Source organism: Phasianus colchicus, chromosome 4, assembly GCF_987193195.1.
Source record: "Phasianus colchicus chromosome 4, bPhaCol1.hap1.1, whole genome shotgun sequence".
Classification (NCBI taxonomy): Eukaryota; Metazoa; Chordata; class Aves; order Galliformes; family Phasianidae; genus Phasianus; species Phasianus colchicus.
Window position 1 is genome coordinate 27,511,392 of NC_143439.1, and position 16,057 is coordinate 27,527,448.

The 16,057-nt window shown below is 39.6% G+C and overlaps 1 protein-coding gene across 13 annotated transcripts in view; it reads right to left on the bottom strand.

The window, feature by feature from the left end:
* Window positions 1-1,014: 1,014 nt before the first annotated feature.
* ARHGAP24 (Rho GTPase activating protein 24) overlaps window positions 1,015-16,057 on the bottom strand; it is a 199,959-nt gene continuing 184,916 nt past the window's right edge. For all 13 annotated transcript variants that reach the window (XM_090138997.1, XM_090139000.1, XM_031596669.2 and 10 more), the window contains 5 exons: window positions 7,695-7,827; window positions 6,680-6,753; window positions 5,808-5,929; window positions 2,260-3,328; window positions 1,015-1,518 (listed from right to left, as the gene is read on the bottom strand). In XM_090138997.1, coding sequence (XP_089995123.1) covers window positions 1,275-1,518; window positions 2,260-3,328; window positions 5,808-5,929; window positions 6,680-6,753; window positions 7,695-7,827 — 1,642 coding nt within the window. In that variant the 3' untranslated portion in view covers window positions 1,015-1,274. The remainder of the gene's footprint in view (window positions 1,519-2,259; window positions 3,329-5,807; window positions 5,930-6,679; window positions 6,754-7,694; window positions 7,828-16,057) is intronic.

The following is a 16,057-nucleotide window of genomic DNA, read 5'->3' on the forward strand; positions in this document are numbered from 1 at the left end:
AGTTACACCTACTATGCATACATTTCCCAACAGGCTGGCCTTTCACTGCGCAGCTTGGCTGCTTTTTGTTGGCACCCTGCAGGCAGTTCCTCTGGCTGTTCCCTTGATGATGTTATGATCCTGAGAGTTTCCACTTCACAGAACTCTCAACTCAGAAAGCTTAGCTGGTCAATATGCACTGTAAATATGGGTGGTTAATGTGTTCTTCCTTATTTGCAGCTTGTAATACAGTTGCCTTGCTAATTTCTTCTCTGCTCATCAGTTCTGCAGGTCTGTGTTTTGTTTTGTTTTGCTTAGCACCCATCACACTGCTAAGGCAGTCAAGATGTACAGTGTGTTCCTCTGTGTCCCTTTGCCAGACTTACAGAAAGGACTCCATTCTCCTGTGGTACTGAGGTAATTCATTCATAACAGTGGTCAGAGCACGGTTTATAACCCTGTTCTGAGCTGCAGTAACCACAAGGATGTGCTAGAGTACCCCAAAAAGCTCTGGCTCTATTGATCAACTTCTCTTTGAGTTGCCCCTTCTCCCACTTCTTACTCTTTACCATTACATTTCCTCTCAAACAGGCACCTCTCTGTCCTTTGAATACTAACTGCTCAATGTTGGTGATATCCTTGTAGGGTATTTGATACGAGAACTCTGGTAATTTCTAGTCAGGTCATTAGTTCTTTTAAATTAGTGCCCCATTTGCCATCCCCAGCATGCTGCTCCTTCTCATCCAGCTCTCTTTTTCAAAAGCGACGCAGACTAGTGCTAACCATTGGCACATGTACCTTTATGTATCTGTTTATCTTCACTCCCCAGCAAGAGGGAGGAACAAAACAAAACAAAAAAAACATTTGATATACAAAATAAGCTGATGGTAACACAATGTCAAAAATAGCTTATGTTAAGTGCAAGGGAGAAAAGCCTTGATATAAAGCTTGATTGCAACAACATTTCAATTTACCAGTTTAAATACAAGACTTGAATTAAAATATTTCTTGAGATACATCTCTCACTCTCTAAGATGTTTGTGTTTTTTTTTTTTTAAATTTATATACACATATCCAGTTGTAACACTTGACAGTAGTCTCATGAAGCATCCAAAGAGTATGACTTGATAAGTACACACTGTAGATATGAGTGGTTAACATGTATGATTTCTTCCTTCAAGAGTCTATAACGTTATGTTGAGTGCTAGCCTCAGACAGACAGGTGACCAGCCACCTGACGCAGTATAATACCCCTAAGCCCTTTCCCAGCGTCCCACAGTCAAAGCCTCCAATGCTCACTGGATCCAGATGGTGTTGCCCCTTTCTGGTCGGCGAGGCTCCACTGTCAGTTCTCCAAAAGTAGAGAAAAACTGCTCCATTTCCTTCTGCAGCATGTCGTTCCTCTTCTCTGCATCCTCTTTGGCCCGTTCTGCATTACGCATTTTGATTTCCACCATTGTGAACTTCTTCCGCTCTTGATCCAGCTCTTCATGCAGGGCTATCATCTCTGTCTCCAGGGTGAGATTTCTCTGTTCCAAGCTGCAGAAACCAAAATAAAAGCAGACAGCTTCTGAACAGCACCCCTCCCATTCAGTTGTGTAGAAATGCATCACAATTTCATGCAATTGCATTTTCATTTACAAAGCTTAGATTGAATTTCTTAGAAGTTTACCTACAAACCACAGTTTCATCAGCGATCCATCCCCAAATGGCCTTCTCTACTCTGTAGCTCATTTAGAAAATGCACGATACCAGCCACTGGTTATTGTGCACAGTGACAACCAGCTCCACTCAATTCTCTAGCAAGCAACCTAGGGAAGTCTTTTACTCCTGCAAGTACTGATTCCCAGCTCCCACTGTAGTTGCAGTTGTGTCATTTAAAAAGTCAAAATAATGCTCTGAATCCCTTTATTTAATAACTGTTAAGTTAACCATTAATTTTTATCAGCTGATTTAAATCTATTTACAAGAATAGTCTGACAGTCTCAAAAACTCAAAAACTACTTAGAGTGATCTAAGACACTGATTTCATTGAAAGTCTCAGCCTCTAGAGAGCAGGCATCAACTAATAAAATCACTATAGAAGCTACTGATTTCATTAGTTAGATTCCAAAGAAACTTGTAAGGTTCTGGATTTATTTCTGGTGCCATTAGGTCTGTATGTCACAACTGTGGCAAATGATCGCTTTGCAACAAACCTAGTTGAATCATGATACTAGAAGAGCAATTTCACATGTCAGCTCTGAAAGACAATGAGATGGTAACATCGCACCATCTTACCTTTTTATCCTTGTCTCATACTCGACTTTTTGTTTGGCCATCTCTTGCTTCAAGCTGGACACCAGGCTGTGCAGAGCGCTATGATTATTAGTACTGTTGGCAACGAACGTTTCACTGTTATCACTGCTGCTGGTGGCTCTGCTGCTGTGGCCCCCTACACTCCTTCGGTCACTTCTGTTCTCATAGTCACCAGTGTTAGAGAGGTCTTCCTGTGGTGGTCCATCCAGCACAGAGTCTTCAAAGTTACCCGCAAAGAAGTCCTGCTCAGGGCAGGTGGTGGTGGACGAACGACAGGAGTTGGAGTGCTCAGGGAGGGATATTTCACAGGAGGACGTTGACCAGGTAGCACTGTCCACACTCTGTTTGTCATCAGAGTTCACTGTGGAGAACTGCTGGTGGACATTGTCATAGGTGGAGAGCCTGTTGTGCTGACCCGACTCACTCACTGATTCCTTCTGCTTGTTGTCCCTCAGAGTGACACAGCCATTGGGTGCCCAGCCTGGGCTCCGGTTGTTGAGGGTGTTGGTGAGCCCATCGGTGCTAGAAACTCCCATCCTCACGCCTCCATTCTGCATGCTTTGTGTGCCCATCTTAGTCACCGGTCCTTTCAGGGAGGATGTTCTCCTGGCTTGCAGGGTACAGTTTGGTAAGGTCTGGCTCTTCTCATGGCTCTCCACAGAGCTGCTGAACGACCCATTGGTGACTATGCCACTGCCTTTATTAAAAGCAGGATTTTTTTTTACCATGAGTGGTGGGCTTCTGGTGACATCTAATTTCTGGATACTGTTTCTAGGGCTATTGGTCTTGCTGCCTGGCAGCGCAGTTGGAGACTCATTGTCCATGCTTCCCCTTTGGGGAGACTCAGGTTTATCCCAAGAGCAGCGCCTCACTGCTGTCTCCTTTGTGTTGTTGTTCTCTTTGTTTTGTAGCTGTCCAACGATTGCTTTCTTTGGCATTTCATTGTTATTGTTGCACACCTCGGGTCCCACATCAGGGTCTGCATCCTTGGGAAACAGCTCTTCGTGTTTGCTTATCATCACTGACATTAACTGCTGGACTACTACCGTACCTGAAAGAAGGTACCAAGCAAGCACATGGTAATTAATGATCTGTTTGGGGCATAAATAAACTTAATGGCTCAGATTCCACAAATACTTAGCAAAAATCCTATTTATAGAAACGTTTACCCAAAATGACCACAGTTTTTTTTACCCAAAATGACCACCAGTTTAACACCCTGGATGTTTAAGATGTCCAAAATGCATCTGGGTACCAGGTCAGATCAGCACCACCTCTTCTTTCCATCAGAACAAACCAGCATGCCTCACAGACCCCCATAATAACAGCAATTTTTTTGCAAAGAAGCTATTGCCATGACAGTTTTTACATCCCCAGAATACTATAGAAGGTGTTTATGAGCAGCAAACGATAATATCATTATAAGCAATGTGCTTCAACTCATTGTGGCAATCACTTTTAAAACTAAAGTCCCCTTCTGGCAAAGCACTTTCATGCAGTAGTTTAAAAGAAAAGTGGCAGGCAAGGGATTTGCACTGCTGGATTGACAACATTTTAGGGTAATAATGTGACAGAATTTATTTCATGTGAATGCTTTTAACCTGTCTGTAGTTAAACTATATGCAAACAGGCAACTGTGTCATGTTATGGCACAGTATGGAACTAACGCAGCACCACAACTTCAGAGTATCTCTAATAAATGGCTGCCTCTCTAATAACACCTTGGTGTGCACACTGCTCGACTGCACAATTTACACGCTACCATTTCTAACTGGACTTAAGGTAATGAAGACATACAACATTTCTTTAAACTGAATCTCACTAAGTACTCTCAGGAGCAAGGTCAGAGTATTTATAACAACCATCCTATCTTTAAACTCCTAGAGTGCTTTCAAAGGCAGGCTGTGCCCTTTTAATCAAGAATTTCCCATTGTGCCATATCAACTCTTTTGAAATATTCTGGATCTTTATAACCTAGCCTTTTTAAATACAACTACTAAGAGATTATTCAAATTAGTCTGTAATTGGAAATCAGGAAAATCTCACTTGAACTAGACAAAACAACTTTTCATCCACATTATACAGATACAGCTGCACATAGCTTCATGCTTGGCTTTGAAAGACTGTGCAAGAAGAGCACTTTTCATTGTCAAGCTTTCTCTTCCAAAAATCAAAGAGCAGTGAGGAAGGCTGGACAGAGACACTATTCAATGTGTAGTCTTTGTTAACAAAGATTCCACATATTTAACTGTGTGCAGCCCAGTTGCACATCAGCACAGCTCATGTCAAATCTAAAAGGCTTACTTCTATGAGAGAAGTAAGAGAAGTCATAAATCTGTTTAATTAAAACTGTTTCCTCGAGTGAAAAAAATATATACTATTTCCCTTCAATGAGCATAGTATGCATGCCACCTCCTAAAGCAGCCACTAAGCTTGTGGGCTGTTGAGAAGCGGTCTGGAGATGTTTTCAGACTTAAAAAAAAAAAATCAGTATTTTCCATTTCCACCCACTTAAAACATCTTTCTTGTTTAAGCTTTCACATAAAATACTGGCAGTAGCCAGTTCTGAAAAAATACAGACTCAGAGGATAACTTCTTTTTTTCCTTTTTGACTAGCTAACTACTCTCATCCCGTCCCAAATCTTGATTTGGCTCCTTTTTTCCAGGTGGGCTGAAGATACACGGTATCCCAGCAGTAAATGCCATCCTGGGAGGTATGACAGGTTGAGGGTCTCAGCCTCAGCGAGATTCTCACTGACTCCAGTATGAAAGTCATCTTTATGATACTTCCCTGTATTTTCAATCCAATGAACAATTAGAAATATTTTTGTACTCTTTCATTATGCGACTTGGAAACACTACATTTCTGTCCATTTACAATAGAATGAGGATGAAACATAAAGTTTCAGAAGAAGGGAATAAAACAGTAAATGAACAAAGTCCATGTGGAATTAAAATTATCTGGAAAAAAGAAAAAACATCATATTCAAAGGAAAACAAATTCACACAATCCCAAATAAACAAGCTACAAGTTTTTGATACAATGTACAGTTCAAGGACTGTTTGCAGCTCTTATTTCTGGGTAGGTTAACTAAATCTAACATATCAAGAAACAAGTGTTTGGAGAGAGAAAAGACATCATGAGAGTTTATGGAGAATGATGGGCCACTGCAATACGAATCTATAAAAACGTATCTGACCGTGAAAAACTGCAGGTGATGCAGTTAACTGCACTTATCCCACACGTGCTGGGAAAGAACACGCCATATTTGGAGCAAATGTAGAGGGGTTTTTAATTAAGCTGCCAAGGCAGCACAATTTCATGCAAGGTCTGTTTGCAATGCTATAAACTGTAGTCATTTTTACAGTATCTTGGAAGATTTATCCCAGCTGTCTATCCACACTGAAGAGTTCTGCATCTTTAAAACAGATATAGAATGTAGTGTATATACCACATGGATTAGTACATACTGTTAATAAACCTAAAGATATTCTTTCTTTCTCCTTCAAGTTATTTACAGTCAACTCACCCTCCATGATAGTCAAAGGATCTTCCACTTTAGGGCGGAGGATATTGGGGCCAAAAACAGTAGCCAGATTTTGCACGCTCATTTTGTTTATGCCTGAATAAGACTGGACTTCATCCAGGAATCTGTGAGGAAGAAATATGCCTTTAATGAACATTTTAAAAGGAAGGAAAGAAAAAAAAATACTCAAAACATACAATGGTTTCTTAATGTAGAGTATTCCATTCTAAATTGTGAAGGAATGTTTTGGAAGCTCAAGGTTATACTCAGTGTCTTAAAATTTTCTTAAAAATGACACACTGATAAAAAAATATCTCTCTGTCTAATTTTAATATAACTCTGTGAAGACAGTGACTTTCTCTAACATACGCAATCAGTTATTTGGCTCATAAAATATCCTCAAAATGCAAATTCTCAACTAGGAGAAGTTTAAATTCATTTTCAAATGTTTCCTATGCTGAGAACATCCTTTAAGTACACACTTTGCTACCTTTTAAGACACGTTTTTAAGATCTTGCATGTTTCTACAAAACTATTCTACCAGATGCATGCAGTTTTCAGTGCTACCATGCCTCAGGAGTGCACAGCTAAGGCCAATAACTGCAATTATAAATGGGAAAACTGTGTCCTAGGAAGAGGACCTATATTTCCACTTCTGTACTTTTGGCAGCTTGCTTATTAAGGCACCTCATATCTCTGCATCTTGATAAAGTAAATTAGAAATGAGTGCAGTAAGCAAGTTTTTAGTGCAATCACTGAAGTTAACCACTCCTCCAGATCTGTAATACTTTTCCTTCAGGGTCCATATGCAAACAAATTTCTCTGTCAGCTAACAGCTATAAATATCACTCTGATGTTCTTGCAAGAGCACTTACCTACAGATGTATTTCAGCAGATTGTAATTGACAGCCGGCAGGCTCTTCACTTGCTTCACTAATTCTATCAGGCCCTATATATGTGGTTAAAAACAAAGTGGGGAGGCAGAGTTTCTTAGTATTTTGCCACTGAAAAATGCTGACAGTTTCGGTTACAAGACAATAAACACATCAAAGAAACTGCAATTGGAGATGGTTGGAATGGGGGGGATTCATTCTCCTCTCTGTTAACTGGAGCGTTAAGGAAAAGGAGAGTTCCAGTTCTAGCAGGATTTGAAAAGTCAAAATGGAATTAAACAGTTATAATAACCTTAGAAATTTAGAAGAATAGACTGCAATCAAAAAAATGAGCTTCTTTATTTTTACTTGGAAAACATTGTGTTGACTTGATAACCCATAAGCACATGTAGCAGTGTAAAAACCAAGCCTCATTTATTACTTCTTCAGACTAATACAAGGGTACAGTCCTGTGCCACTGCAGGGCACTTATTGTACTTCAGAACCCATAGTGAGTTCATCTATGTTATGCAAATTTTAAAAAGTTTTGGATGGTTGCCCACTTCCAGACATCTTTCTGATGCTTCTGATTCAGTGATAGGCAATGAATAGAGCCCTGTGGTTTTTAGTCTAAAGTCAGTGAAATGTGGCATCCTAGAACACTTAGAAGAAAATCACCTCTGATTTAACAGCACAAGTTGAACAGAAACTACTAAAATCATCCCAATTACAGCTGAGGAGGATGATCTGTGAAAAGATAAAATGTTTCCCAGGCAACATGGAAGTTACTGGCCACAGTGATGTTCATTTGGACTGAATTTGATGATATGCAATAAATATAGCAAAGGGCATGCTGAGCCTAACATGGGTAGCAACAATTTTCCTTTAAAGAGAGTCGCAGTTAACACAAACAAGTTTAAATTAGGATATGTAATTACTTGCATCTCCATTCCTCAAAACTGGAACAGGTTATAACATACCAATCTTTTTATTCATCATACGCAACATGCAGACTCACCATTTCTTCTTCCTTGCTGAGCATTTTGGCACAGGAAAGAAAATCTTCATATTTTGCATACGGTATGACTGGCTCTGGGAGTTCCCTTAGGTACAGCTTCAGCAGTGATGCCACCGTGTGCACATCTGTATTGCTGTTGGGTTGGAATACAATAGGGCATTACTGCAAACCAGGAAGATACTATACAGTTAACAGGCTAGGAGTTGGACTTGATCCTCATGGGCTCTTTCCAAGTTGGGATATTCTGTGATTCTATGGTTCTATTTCTGCTCTGCCTTTCAGCTATACCTTTAAACAGAAAACTTGATTAAACACAACTGTCTATCCCAGGGAAATGAATTTCAGCTCCATCTTATACTGGATGAGGCAAAACAATGTAAGTCACTCAAACTTAGGAAATGTTTTAATACTTAGAGCAGCCAGGCAGTATTTTAGGGCAAAGGGTCAAACTATAACAAATGCTTTCTTGTAGTTCCATTTATAGAAACTTAGGTATTTTCTTTGCTGAATCTGCAGTGGCATCCCAGGTTGATCATCAGGCATATTAAAAGCAAAAAATGGGGACAAAGAATAATATCACAAGTTATACATGCAATAAAACTTTCTTAAGTCTTTCCATAATGTGTAAAGTTACATTACGGAAACTTAAGAGTGTTTTTCTGAAAATAGTAGATAAAAAACAGAATAATGCATAAAGAAAGCTTGTATTACTTCTGAATCCTCTGGATTTAGCTACTCAAGACTTCTTCAAATCCTTCCTTACTGGAATGTTCTGCATGCTTTCCCTGATTCATATAAAGAGTCGTATTGCAAGCTGATATCCTTCCCTTTGACTTCTGAGAAGTTTGAAAAACAGACTCTAGATTATGCTAACTTCAGAAGAAAAAAGTAACATAGTAATGCAAAGACATTTCTGCAATGTACATTATCATGTTTTCTCTTTTTCTAACATTTAACGCTTAAAATTGTTTTGAATTCGCAGTCTCTTGGAGGTAACCACTGGTATTTGATGTACTTAAGCTTTGCTAGAAGTATGTTAATCATTATTAGTGAATGATCTCTGTTAAAACAAGAATAGTTTTAACTAAGTTAAATCTTAACAAGAATGATGGGAATAACCTTAGATTAACATGGTCAGGTATGTGCAATCTAAGTCAAAACAGAAGAAGAGCGGCGATAAGCACGGTATATATTTAAATGTTAACCACCACCACCCTCCCTGAAACAAATTCCCAGAAAACACTGTTATTTTAACCATGAAAAAAATGCCAACAAAAATTCCAAAACATGTATGAAAGGACTTTCTAGAGAAACTTTATAAATAAAGCATTAACTCAAAACTGCATTTTTGAAGAAAGTGCAAATTCCAATCCCTGGGTTGCAACCCCAGACTGCAAGCCTAGCCATGTGTGGACTGAAAATAAGAGTCCTGTGTTTTTACCCCTCTTGGATACATGTGAAAAAGTACTATACATGAAACTAGAGATAGTTGCACCATATTATGAGATTTTGAATGCTAGCTCAGGTTCGGCCTTTATCCTTTGCTTTCTACCTATCCTCTATCCAGATGTGAATTAAAGCCCTTCTTGACATGTTGGCCAACAGAACCTCTTACCAATTGCACAACCACCTGAGGTCTCACTGCACAGATCCTGATCTCTCAGGTACTCACTCCATGCTGGCAGCTCTAATACAGCCCTACACTGCAGCATGAGAGAGAGCACGCACTGAATAAGCAGAGAATTAAACTCCGATTGCTCTACATTTATAGTCTCAAGATTTGCATTATTATTTTTACTAAAAAAGGAAACTCCTCAGACCTTGCTGACCCACATCTTTTCAGGGGACTACTTGCGTAAAACTATGTACAGTTTATCCATACACATACACTGATCTCTTTGTGTGAAGTAAAATACTTGCTCCTGGAGGTCACAGCAGATGGGAAGAAGGTTGAAGAAGGAAAAATAAATCCAAAAACCCCCCAACTCTGAGGCAATTTATGATTTTTCTTCTTTCAATATTAAGCACGCATAGAGTAACATCCTGAAGGGTCAGGTTCATTGTGTGTTAAAAGCTTTGGTTCTGCTGAAGAGGAACAGAGAGAGAAACGAAAGGTAGGATGCCAAGGAGCAAGGAAAATGTAGGAAGACTCGCATACTCAAACTAAGTTCCTGAAACATGTATCTGAGTCTACAGAAAGGTGTTTTCTGAGCTGAGGTACCCGTTTACTAGTAGACAGGGACACGCTTGCTATCTTTTAAATTAATGTGCTCCTTAGTATTGACCAAATGCTAAGGCAATGCCACAGACTGCCACAAGATGGTGGGATTGCAAAATAAGATGATCTCAATTGTTCTCTTACAAATTCCGTTAAACTGTACTGAAACACTGCTGGGGACTTTGTTTAATCAATGTCTGCAGAGGAGAGCTGTGAGTTTCAAAGGAGTTATCAAACCTAAGCTCTCTTGAGATGGAGAGCATTTGTTTTCATTTCCTATCTGCTTTGTTGTATCCATAGTCCAGGTCAGCCATTAGCATCTGCATGCCTTCCTTGATGGCCATCTGCGTGATCTGTAATCAATCCACGGATTTTTTCAAGGCCTGAAGAGTGCTTTTTACCTCTTGGACTTTTTCCAGCTAAAACGATCAGTTTAAGAAATGACACTTTCCATATGTCCTAGAGCCAGTACAGCTACAGCAACTTAATAATTGTACCTATCTTGACACTTCTTTTGCTATCTGACATTGCAATATCCAAGTGTTTAACGATTAGACATTTGTCATTAACATGATTAAAAGAATTCATTAAGAACTATGAAAGTAGAGAATGTAAATTCCAGCAGAACATCCTGTTATCTACATTGGAACAACCCTCATTAATGGAGGCAAGATTTTTCCAGGTGCAGAATGAACAATTACAAACGTGAAATGAGAAAGCACAAAGCAGAAAATTGGATGCAACACAACAAGCAGCAGCAAGCTGAGAACCAATCTATTTCAGCATCTCGTGCTAGATGGAGAATTGTTGCTTACCTCACTACAACACGGATATTGCTTCACTGCTGATAGAGCACTCCACCACAGTCCATGCAAAGGCATTACAAATGCATATGCACCACAGCCTCTCCTTAGTCATCAGACTACACATATCCAAAGCCCCATTCATCCAAACTTTGTCATTAATATGCCTCGTGGCAGTGCTGCTTGACAGCACTTTTCTTTGTGATACGCAGACACTGTGGAAGTGGCTGTCAGACCAATTACACTGCCTGGAGATTTTCAGCCTCTCCACCATAAACAAAATAACTGAGGCCCAGCAGGTCGCCAGAAATCCCCGTGTAACCCTCACACTCATGTGTGTTCAGAGAGCTGGAGTCAGCGCTTCAGAGCACAAAGCCAACAAGCTCCTCATCAGCTTTCAGAGAGGAAACAGAACAGGGCAGGGTCACTGTACAGAAGGATTAATGCTGTGCCAAAAATAGCTTAGACCATGATGACATATACAGTTTGCATAAAGAACAAACAGCAGGGAACAACAAGCTGGGAAGCTATAATTAAATTCAAGAATTCTGGTAATAAAATGAAGGAGAACAGTATGAACAGTTGGTGTGTCAGTACATCCCTGAATTACTGGAACTGCATCTCCGTCACAATCCTGCAAACAGAAACTTTCCATCACCAGCACATCCTGAACCACCACATGACTTGGCAGTTGTGTTGCTGCGTTCAAGTTTGTGGAGAAGCTAAGACCACTACAGATGTTCTTCTGACTTGGGAGGAAGAGTTTCCAACTGGCTGCCTAGTGTACACATTGCTCCTCGTCAGCAGGCAGGATGAGATGCCAGAGCCTACCATCAACCACTGCTGAAACATCACAACTGAGCAACACCAAGGAATATAACAGGCATGCATAGCTCTTTATAGAGAGAATGATAGCATAGTTACTGCTGAGAAACCAGTACTCAAAGGATGGCAGGGCAAAGCCTGTGTTTGGTAGTGTTACAGTGAACCAGGTGTATATGAGTTATGGAGTCAGGCTTCGGTCCAAAAATGCAAAGGTCAGCTCACATGCATAACATAATTGGTGGAATGGCCTATGTGATGCCTGTCCCCTTGTGTAGGTACCTTCAAGGAATCATCCTCCTACATAACATACATACAGTACAAGCAGCACAGTGCAAAAGCTAAGTACCAGCTGAAGTCTTGCCCACAACTTGTGAAACATGCATCAAAGTCTTTACCATCTCAGGCCCTGAGCTGCTTGTTTTCCTTACCTTGATGCCACAAAAACTTGGCTCTACTTTGAATAAACTTCATAGAATCACCCAAATGATTTAGACAGGAAAGGACCTCCAGAGGTCACCTAGTCAGAACCCTGCCCAAAACCAGCCCATTTAGAGCAGGTTATTTAGTGCCTCATCTAATTATTTTTGATTATCTCCAAGGATGGAGATTGTAAAAACCTCTCTGAGTTCCTCTTACACTATTTGGTCACACCCTTACTGAAAAATAAAAGGGAAATGATCCTGATATATCATCAGAAGCTCTCGTGTTTCAGTTTAACAGATTATTTAGAATTGTTCGATTGGAAGGGACTTGCAAAGATCATCAAGTCTACTGATCTATTAAGAGGGAAAAAAACAGCCCACTTATTCTTCTCCTTTGTCCTTGTGTTCATGATCTTGAGATCCATGCTACCTTTCAGGGACCCATTCAGGGGAGTGAGCACAAGAAATACTTAAAATTGACAGACCTTATCCCCAAGCCTCATTTGAGAGTGTTTAAAAACACCCCACTTACTTTGCAAATGCCATCCTTTCTTAAAAAGACTGTGTGTGTAGTAAAGGAATTGACTTGCTGGCAAGTGTAGAACACTTTTTTCCTTGTTAAATCACAGCCACACAGCAACAAGCACGAAGCAAGTGTCTTTTCAACTCCATTTCTGAAACTGAAATTCACACAAAGCAACGCCCAATGCTCGTTCTCTGCCAATAACTAAAAGCACACACTCCTACAGCAGGACACCAATTAAGCTGATTTAATGACCCTTTGCATCACACAAGAAATGCATCTCTTAATGTGTATTTAATTGCTAGATTAAGTCTCTTAACTCTTGTCATATGCAGAGGCTATTTCTGCTAGCTGGATAGAAAGAGGGCCAGGATGAGAATTGAAGTAGCTCCAGACGCATAACTGATGAGCAGAGTGTCATTTGTGAGGATCAGGAAAGGAAGCCTGGATCGCCACAGGCAGAAATAGACGGCAATTTACACAAGCTTAAGGTCATTTGTGTTGGCAGGAACCTGCTTTCTAGTAAAGACTTCATTTTACGTAAGTGCTTTGTGTAGGGATTACTGTGCTTTTCCTCTAGGGAAGGAATAAAGCCTCTCCTTGGAGGAAACTGTTTCTAAACAAGCTCTTATATACTGGATTGTGTTTGGAAAATAGAAAACTTTATTTAACTAGTGATTTCCAAGTCATCATTTACCTGTAGCCCATATAGTGCCAGTGCAGATGCATCCCATTAAGAACTTTCTTGCATTCACCTAAATTTTAAAACATATTTTGTATCTGGAGGATGAGACTGCAAAGGCAACTATGCTGCTTGCTAAATTACCAAAGCACCAAGGCCTGCGCAGTGCCCAGAAGAACCATTCTGAGGAGGGTGATATCTCCTCAAAAAACACCAATCAGCCTTAATGGCAATTAAAGGAATCACAAACAAAGGTGTGTCTTTCTTTTCTCCCCTAACATTTTTCCACGTACTACAACAATGCTAGTAGTACATTGCAAAGAACAAAAAGATCAAAATACTTCAGCATTATGCTTTCAGATGTCACACACATTCACCTCCCAGAACTCAGCTTTACGGGGAACTGCTAAGCCCTAAAAGCTTGAAGGATATTGATAGATGACTGCCTCAGGGCTAAAAAATGCCGAGTTTTTTTGGAAGCACAGTTACTTCCATGGTACAAAACATTTGCCTTGCTAGATTTTTCTAATATTCAGTTGTTTTACCTTAATTCAGAAAAGATACACAAAACACAGCATAATTATTCCAGCAGGGACCAGAGTATTTCTTTATAGCTCTACTTTATTCATTCTCCCTGGTCTCATCTGCTCAACAGGTTGAAAATAAAATTTAGTGTCCTTGCCAAGTTTATCCTTTAGCCACTATTCCCAGATGCACTGCATCTTCCCTGTCTTCCTTAAAACACATGCAGTGTTCACCAGCTTCAGGATGCATGCAGACACATGGAGTTTACAGGAGTCTATCCTAAAATCACTCAGTCAGGTCAAGTTTGGAATTGAAATTAGTTAGTAGTATCCTTTCACTATGCCCTCACTGTGAGGGGATGAAATAATGATTAGTAGGCAGTGCAGTTCTCTATATATAGAGTTGTGCATGTTGTTCGAATGACCTTCTTCGTACAATCCTTATCAATCACCTACTTTTGTTTGACAGTCCCAGTAATTAAATGCACAGGGATACATTCAGTTCCATGTTCTGGATTATGTGATTCCAGTGAGCAACAGCTAATATTTGTCAGCCACTGCATACTGCCACCTTATCCCTTTCTCAAGACAATGGCAATGGCGACTAGAGTAACAGTGAGTATTTTATCCTATCATACACTGCATTCTTCTCAAAAGGAACTGATACACGAGAGGATGTAACAGGGTTTTTGCTTTGTTAAATGTGCAAGCATGTACTTGCCTTTTCTCCTGTGCATGCTCACAGATGCAGACACATAAGCTCAATAATTCTGAACTCCACTGAATCACAGGGCTATGTACATAGATTATGATAGTTGTGAAAATCCAAGCCACAAACATGGATTAATACCCTCAATATCTTAATCATGCTTAATATCCATTTCGGGGACATTTCAAATATTTTTTTCTCCCTGAGAAATGATTACTGTCATGTCTTCTGGTAATAACTGGACAGGAGATGAAATGAGATGATATAAAAAAGGAAACCAATTTTTGTTCCTTTCTATGTAAAAACTGCAAAACAAACCTTTATTGTTATTTTCTTTATGCAGATGCTATGCTAATTTTACCAACCAAATACTTATAATCCACTTTGTATCTTTACAAATGTCTGATTTGTAATGCAGGAGAAGTACTTGAAATTTAAAACATAAGCCACACAAAAAGAGGGAAATCTCCAACCCACTGATGAGCAAAGTGGATTCCCTGAAGGAGACAATTCTACATAGAGATGCAAATATTTCAAACAGCAGTGAGTACAAATGATTGCCTCACTGCAGCACTAGTTCTAGAAAGCAGACAGTATGTGTATAGACTCACATACATACAGAGTGACACATTTATTGATTTTTTTTAACCAACATATACACTTCTCACTATTATTTATTTTCCTCATACAAAAGGCATAAGCATTTTTCTGTTTTAGCAACTATACCTTCCCTTTCAAGGACTACAAGAAATGCTGATGTGCTAGTTTTCACTGCAGAGAGCTAGGACACTGGATGTTTCAGATGGATGTTGGATTTTGCCATTCTGCAAGTTTTAGAAATTTCACTTTTACTTCTTTAAAACATGCCATACTCCTTCTGCTTCATTTGTCTTAGTCAAATGGGCACAGACAAGAGCATAGGAGGGAAGAAGGGCAGGATGTCCATAGAACTGCAGACAGCAGTTACCTCAAGGTCACTGGACAGAAAAAGATATCTGTGCATCTGAACTTCATCTCCCTGTGCCCATAAGGTGTTTTAAGAGCTGTATCTTAAAAGAGAGGCAAAATTTTGAAAAAGCACTAATTCTAGCCATAAAACCTTACCTTCATTTTTCTTCCTGCTTCTAAAAAAGCTTTCTATCTTTAGTGAATAAGCTAACACAGCAGAAAGAAAAGAAGGATTAGTTATTAATATTTTTATTTCATGAAGAAACTGATACACGTGTACATACACATTTCACAGTGACTTCCTTTGTTAGAAAGCCTTTGTTTCACTTACGTGCACCTAAATGCAGTAAAAATGTCACCATGAAAAATGGCAAATTGCTCAAACATCAGCTCTTTGTATGACTTCCAGTACCAGTAGCAGCTAGTCTCTGTCCCAGTCGGAGCTAGTGACCCAGCACTGCTATGGAAGCGTGACCTGGATTCCATTGTTCTTTGTCCCATCAAACAAAACTGTCATCCAAGCTCTAAATGCTAACTCTTTACTACCATCAATGCATAAGAATAACAGAAGGGAGATTAAGAAACAAAACCCAGGTATATCTTGCACTACTACACTTGTAACTACAGATAATTACAAAATAAACACAGTAGATCTCAAACTCCATAAGAGGAACTAAGCAGTGACTCCCCTTAACATACATTCTTCTTT